Here is a 7,814-nt window from a genome sequence, read left to right on the forward strand (position 1 = left end):
GTGGTGGTGGGGCGGGAGCGACTCTGAGCCTGTCCTGGAGGCACCGGGGGGAGCTGTACCTGCCGAGGTGGGAAGGCGGCCTTTGCCCTCCCTCTCCATCTCAATCACCCGAAGGCCTCTCTCAACATAGCTCTGGAAGAACTGTGAGGAGTTTTTCAGAAATGGTTCAATGTCAGCATCTGAATATTTCTTCTTGTATTCATATAACTCTGCTAGGCCCTGAAAAGGAGGTGGAGACAGATGTTAGTGACTCTTTTCCATAAAGCAGATCCCCATTTGGGTCAACCTTTTCCCTCTCACCTCTTTAGTATTCTCTTTAGAGCCAATCTTCTTAAAAATCTCAGCTAAGAAATCGTTCACTTTGGCCTTTGATGATTTTTCATCCTAAAGACACGAGGAAGGAACCATTGGTTAGATCTGAGTTATTAGTTAGGAACCAGTGGTTGGAAAAGAACTGAATATCTTCTCTCAGACTTCAGCCCTTCCTGGTATGTTCCTGCAGATAACAGAAGCAGAGCTGCAGAGGCTGCAGCAGAAACAGTAACAGTCTCAGGTCTTCAGCTAAACTTAGGGAGGAAAGTCCCTCCCTAAATCTATCTGGGCACCGATCGATGCCTTAGGCATGGACACAGAAACTTTTCTTAGGGACAAAAAGCACAGGTGAGAGTTGATATTTGAGAACTTCAAGGTGACTAGACTAATCCCTGAGCCTTCACCGTAGGCCCTAAGAAAGACAGGCTCCAGTGGCCTATCCCTTCGGCAAGATCACTTCTCTCAGTCTTTTAAGTCAGGACACTCACAATTCGAGATGCTCCCTTTTCTGTTTCCTTATCAGACTTGCTCCCGGTCTGGTCCATACTGTGCTTCATCATCCGGCAGAGGTGGGCCTCCAACTCTGACTCGTTCTTGTTGTCAATCATAGTCAGGTGGTCCAGGATCTGAGGGAGAAACGTGTATGGTGAATGGCAGCGGTGCCGTTCTCCCAAGCTACCACGGGATGGTTGCTGTTCTCACTCACCTTGGGCCCTTTCAGTTTGCATAGAGTGTGCAGCAGCGTTTTTAGGGTCCTTATGGGAAATTCACTTTTGCATTGCTTGAGTTTTTCTTTGGGGAAGACCTTCATGAAAATGTGTATATCCAGAAGAATTCTGTCCAGATTAATGCTGTTGATGGTGTCAGGCAGTAGTCGAACCATCCTCCAGAGACACTATTTAAAAAGCAAACGAAAGTCAGATGGAGTCGCTGAAGAACGAGGATAGCCTGTCACCATGCTTCCCTAAGCTCTGGGGCCACCTCCAAAGGACGGTCAGGGACGTGCAAGTGGCACCTCACGAACTGCCGAGTGCGGCTGCTAACTGGGCACTGTCATTTACCTCAACCGTGTCCCTGGCTAAGGTCAGACAGGTCGTCTACCTGACCACTTCATTCCTCTTGCCCACACCCTAGAGAGGGGACCTTGAACGATAAGGAAATGTGGAAATTCTGTCCTGGGTATGTTTGGTTCCTGAGAGTAGTTCATATCACCTAATCAAATCTACTCTGAGAAAACAAAAATATTTTACACTATGACAGTGCAGTAACAGTATTATAATGTTACAGATATGTTCATCTGCAGCTTTTCAAAAAGAGACCAAAACATTATAAATCTATACATATTTTTCCCCCCATGAGAAATGAAATTTGTCTCATCAAACTTCTTGCCTTTACATTCTAGGAAAACTGGAGACATTCACAAAATAGTTCTATCTTTTCACTGTTTGAGACCAGGAATTTTTTTAGGCCTGAACTGGGGGTATAGCAGGAAAGGAAAAATGGACAACAACTGTATTATTCAGGCGTGCCTGGCTGACTTACTTTCAATCCTCTTTCCCTACACTTTAAAAGAAAAGATACCAAATTATGTCAACTTCACCTTCATAACAAGCTCTGAGAACTTGGGAGAACTGGCTGTTGCTAGGAGACTGTCTTGGAGCAAAACAAGAAGGGCACTAGAAAACAAACCCAACACAATAGCATTAATGTTTCAAGCCTGCATTCCAATTAAAATCAGTAATTGAAAGGCCAAGTGTAAGCAGTCTCTATCCATCTGAGAAATGAAGAGCTCATGTATCAGGAACTGTCCTTGATTACTCAGTCATTAAGAAATAAACATCATCGAAGCTTTGTAAGTTACCACTTGGTAAATGGTAAAGCTTGAAGCTATTTCTCATTGTCACTGGTAAGAAAGGAATGTACATGCAATGAAATGTATACCAAAGAGGAGGTGACTGACAAATTCCACGGTCCTGTTCTAGAAAACTCATAACATTGGCTGGCTTACTGAGCTGTTACTATAACTGCTGTCTCAGGTTGGAATAACTTTGGTTCTTGAGGAAGAGAAGAGTAGTAATTTATCAGACAAACCTAAACTTACAACTGCTCTAGTATCTTTTGGTTTCTATGCGTAGACAAAAGAGAGGCTGTTCCAGACTCTAATGCTCATAGTACAAATATACCTCAGGATGTTGGTCTGGTCTGACTTCTCCAGAACTTTCACCACCAAGAGGTTCACAGAGCGGACCACCTGCTGCCCTTCCTCCAGATCTTCAATTCGAGAATCCAGCATTAAGGTGATGAGGCCATGCATCAGGTCTTTCAAAACTCCAGTGGAGGCCTCCCGGGCGAGGCTTTCTATCTGAAACAGCTATCCGATGAGAATTCTGTTAGAGAGGCGTGAAACTCAACGTACACAGTGAGGAAGAGAAACCTGGGCGTCACAGTCTAATAAACGATTACACTGTATTTATAAAAATTCACAGTACTAGGTGAAAAATAAAGATCACTACTCTCCCAAACCTCCAGTAATAGCGAAAATTAATTGGCGTGCTTCATTCCTGTTATGAAAAGTATTTTTAATGTGAACACATACTTCCTATTCATTACTGTAAAAAGATCTTATTTTTATGATTATGTAAATTACACCCTGAGACAGTCATTACTGACAAGCAGTTTCTGTGAAAAGCCAGCTAGGGCCCAACCATAACCAATGAAGAAACTGGCAGAAAGCAGAATTCCAGGTAGTCTGTAAGTCTCCTCACAATAAGGTGAGGGGAACGCTGTCCAGCGTCCAGTGCAGTAGCCAATAGCTTACACGGAAAAGTCCCACAAATGACCTGTTTCCCATGTTTCACTGGAACATCAGAACCGACTCAGGCTTGAGAACCTGGGTGGGATGAGAGACTGAAGGGAAACTCAGGCTCTGCAGAGGTAGGCTTACCGAAATCATGTTGCCAATGATACAGCTATACAACTTGATGATTTCATCCTTCTCCAGCTTCTCATCTGCCATGTGCGTGTTGTAGATGAGTCTCAGCTGCATGAACGTAGCTATGAGGAACTGATCAATATGGCCAGACATGGCTTCAGCTTTGTCTTCCTGTCTCAGGACCTCATCGATCTGATAACAAAAATCCAAGATGTATTTTCCAAGCTTCATACTTCTAGGTAGCAGGAAGACACTACAAGTCTCTGTAATATTTATTAGCAAAGCACTTCTAATATCTTAGCTGGAAAAAACTCAATTACTTATCATACAAATAACTAGTCCTTAAGGACTCATTCAATAAATATTTACAGAGCAAGATACTATGGTGTGAGTTATTATTCTAAGAGGCTTGCCATCTAGTTTAGGAGATAATAATCCTTGTGTTTAAATGCTAATTAAAGAGAGTGTTTTTATACCCATTATGTCATTTGATTATTCCAACAGCTCTGAGAGGTAGAAACAGACAGGGCTGGATGTAAGACCTTCATTTACCAGATGAGAAAATGAGGCTCAGTAAAATCAGGCTACTTAGTTCAAATTCAATACTCAAGTTTTCCACATCTCGGTCCAGGTTCTTTTTGGTTCAGTAGACTGGTTGTTACTAATATTAAAATTTTACTATGGGAAAAACACATACTTCCTATTCACTACTGTAAAAAGATCTTATTTTTATGATTACATAAATTTCACCCTGAGACAATCATTACTGACAATCACAATATTCATGCCCACTCTTTCCTGCAAGGATGCTACACTGCACAACTCCAGGGGCACCATCTATACAAAGTGCAACGTGAATGGTGCCATCTTGTGTTGAGAAGCTGGTGGTCCTTCTTTAATTTCTTTATGCATGTATACCCATAAGCACATACAATTTTATATCATTGGAACAGTTTAATAACACTGTTTCAACGTGGACAAAATAATTTAAAAAATATATATATATATACACATTGGGGGGGCTTACTCTTTTTCCAAGGTAATTAACATCAACAGCCTGATATACTTTCATGCTCACAGAATCACATATAACCACACATGCACACATACACAGGGTCAAGGTTTAGGGCACTGTTTATTCCATAAGAATATTTATAGTATACACAGTTCTCTGCATCTATCTTTCCTAACAGAAAATTACAAAAATCCTTAAAGTCAACAATTCTACTCTTAAAGGCTGTATAATAGTCCACATATAGACACACCAAAACCTAATCATTCCCTGACCAATCAACTAGTTTGGATATCTTGTTCACTACAATTTTACAATAAACATCTTTGTGTGTATATATATATCCCAAGGTACTTGTCTTTTAATTTCTAAAAAAAAAAAAGGATAAAAACTCTTTGTGCCAAGAGTTTAACTTTTAGGTTGAAGGATAAAACATTTAAAATTATAATAGATATCAGTACTGTTTTCTTTAAAAACGCACTAACAGGTAATTGACATTTCTACATGTAATGTGTAAGAGGACTGTTTTTTCAGTGTCTCTATCAGCTGGAAGTATTATTACTCATTTTACCTTTTGTCACACTCAAAGTTTGAATGTGATGATCTTACTATTTTAATGTGCATTTCTGTGGTGGGGAGGTGCTGGACATCTTTTCACATGTGTTTATTGGCCATTTGGATATCATCTGTGACTTGCCTATTCTTTTTTTTTTTTTTAATATAAATTTATTTTATTTATTTATTAAATTTTATTTTATTTTTAAACTTTACATAATTGTATTAGTTTTGCCAAATATCAAAATGAATCCACCACAGGTATACATGTGTTCCCCTACCTGAACCCTCTTCCCTCCTCCCTCCCCACACCAGGGCGCCTATTCTTATCCTTGATCTACTTATTTTTTTATAGGTTCTCTTTTTCTCAAGGTAAGTTAGTAAGAGTTCTGTTTCCTGTAGTTACTGGTCCTTTATTGGTCATATGCAAATATATCCCACAATATAACACTTGTTTATTGACAGTATACAGTAAATTTCTCCAAATTAAAATCTTAAAATTTTTATATGATCAAATTTGTCTTTTCATTTTAGGTTCTGGGTTTCCTTCCTTATTTTTCAATGGTTTCCCCAAATTCCTTGGTTATTTCAAAAAATTTGAGAGGGGGATCAGTTGAAACAAGTTTCCACAGAGTTGCATGAATGCTTAGTTCGCTTCAGGGTTACATGTGTGTTATCTTATTTTTTAGAAGAATCTCTTCCACATCTATGGTTAGTTCCTTTTTCACCCCAGTACTTATATTTTTGCTCTCCAATCAGGCTAGTAAGGGAATTTTAACCTCAAACTTTTTTTTTTTAACGAGAACTGGCTTTTAGAATTTCATGAATTTTAGCTATATTACTTACTCGCAAATTTTTTATTTTTTTATTTTTCTAATTTCTAAGTATAACTACTAAGTTACTTTATTTTAGCTTTTCTTCACTAATAAATGCACTTCAGGCAATATATTTTTCTGAGTTCAGTAGCTTCAGTATAGTTGTAGAGGGGAATTGTTTCCTTCACTGTTGCTGCTGCTGCTGCTAAGTTGCTTCAGTCGTGTCCGACTCTGTGCGACCCCATAGACGGCAGCCCACTAGGCTCCCCCATCCCTGGGATTCTCCAGGCAAGAACACTGGAGTGGCTTGCCATTTCCTTCTCCAATGCAGGAAAGTGTTAAGAGTTTCGGTTTTTTTTCCACTTTTTTATTTTTTAAACTATGAAAGTATGATAAGACATTTACATAAGACTTGGAAAATACAGAACAAAGTTACATATAGTGCCCCAAATATTACAATTATTTAAGTAGATAAGATTTTTAGTTGGAGTTTCAATATCAAACTCTCAAAAGTTAGTAGAACAAATATACAGAAAAAGCAGAAGGATACAGCAGACCTGAAAAACGGTATGAACCAATTCAATATAATTAAGATTCATACAATTTTCATACAACAGGACAGACTTTCAATTTAAAGTTCCCATAGACAATAAACTAGGAGACACTGGACCATATCCAGGGACATAAAATAAGGTGAAAGTTTCAAGGTCTAAAGGTGTTGAAATCATAATCTGTTCTCTTACCAGTGTGGAGTTATGTTAGAAATCAATATCAAAAGATATTAATAGCCCACATATTTTCAAGTGCAGTGTGACATTTACCAAGGGAGAGCTTTGACTCAGCCATGGAAAGCCTCAATAAAGTTAGAAGACTGAAAAAACAGAGGCGTGACTGCAGAGAAGAAAGTGTTTACGAATGAGTATATTAGAAATTAATATAAAAATGAGAAATTAACATTAAAGACACTTAAAAAAACTCCATGTATTTGGAAATTAAATGTCCGCTTTTAAATGATGGGTATACCTAACAAGCCATAACAAGGAAAATTAGAAAATATTTGTAAAAGAATAAAGACGATAAGAGAATTTACCAGAGTCTGTCACATGCGGCTGAAGCTGCTCAATGCAACTAAATACACTGCGGAACCTCGAATGAGGTATGAAGACACACCGCGGGCACTGCGTAGACGCTGTGGGACCTGAGCACAACCTGCACTTCAATTGCGCTATCTCACACGCTAACTTCTTTTTTTACAACATAGTATTTCTTTATAGTCTCAGAACTGGATTAGAAGTTTTAAGCCTCAAAGTTTTAAGCCTTAGTCACTAAGATAATAAACTTTCTAGTTTTTTATCCATATATTAGATGCCAAAATATATGGAACAATTTCGAATGACTATAAATAAGAAATGTTCCTTTGGTATCTCTGATTTTCTTCAAGAGATCCCTAGTCTTTCCCATTCTGTTGTTTTCCTCTATTTCTTTGCATTGATCGCTGAAGGCTTTCTTATCTCTTCTTGCTGTTCTTTGGAACTCTGCATTCAGATGTTTATAACTTTCCTTTTCTCCTTTGCTTTTTGCTTCTCTCCTTTTCACAGCTATTTGTAAGGCCTCCCCAGACAGCCATTTTGCTTTTTTGCATTTCTTTTCTATGGGAATGGTCTTAATCCCCGTCTCCTGTACAAAGCTCAAAGCCTTTGACTGTGTGGATCACAATAAACTGTGGAAAATTCTGAAAGAGATGGGAATACCAGACCACCTGATCTGCCTCTTGAGAAATTTATATGCAGGTCAGGAAGCAACAGTTAGAACTGGACATGGAACAACAGACTGGTTCCAAATAGGAAAAGGAGTACATCAAGGCTGTATATTGTCACCCTGTTTATTTAACTTATACGCAGAGTACATTATGAGAAACGCTGGACTGGAAGAAACACAAGCTGGACTCAAGATTGCCGGGAGAAATATCAATAACCTCAGATATGCAGATGACACCACCCTTTTGGCAGAAAGTGAAGAGGAACTCAAAAGCCTCTTGATGAAACTGAAAGTGGAGAGTGAAAAAGTTGGCTTAAAGCTCAACATTCAGAAAACGAAGATCATGGCATCCGGTCCCACCACTTCATGGGAAATAGATGGGGAAACAGTGGAAACAGTGTCAGACTTTATTTTTCTGGGCTCCAAAACT

General features: G+C 38.8%; 1 protein-coding gene across 3 annotated transcripts in view; it reads right to left on the reverse strand.

Moving 5' to 3' along the window:
• The window catches only part of CKAP5 (cytoskeleton associated protein 5), a 106,056-nt gene that overhangs the window by 3,851 nt on the left and 94,391 nt on the right, over positions 1-7,814 (reverse strand). For all 3 annotated transcript variants that reach the window (XM_010842362.1, XM_010842360.1, XM_010842361.1), the window contains exons 36-42: positions 3,257-3,436; positions 2,496-2,683; positions 1,913-1,988; positions 1,019-1,207; positions 801-938; positions 301-384; positions 60-219 (exon numbers count right to left, since the gene is read on the reverse strand). In XM_010842362.1, the coding sequence (XP_010840664.1) occupies positions 60-219; positions 301-384; positions 801-938; positions 1,019-1,207; positions 1,913-1,988; positions 2,496-2,683; positions 3,257-3,436 (1,015 nt within the window). The remainder of the gene's footprint in view (positions 1-59; positions 220-300; positions 385-800; positions 939-1,018; positions 1,208-1,912; positions 1,989-2,495; positions 2,684-3,256; positions 3,437-7,814) is intronic.

The sequence above is a fragment of the Bison bison genome, unplaced genomic scaffold (genome assembly GCF_000754665.1).
Source record: "Bison bison bison isolate TAMUID 2011002044 unplaced genomic scaffold, Bison_UMD1.0 scf7180017864178, whole genome shotgun sequence".
NCBI classification, from domain to species: Eukaryota; Metazoa; Chordata; class Mammalia; order Artiodactyla; family Bovidae; genus Bison; species Bison bison.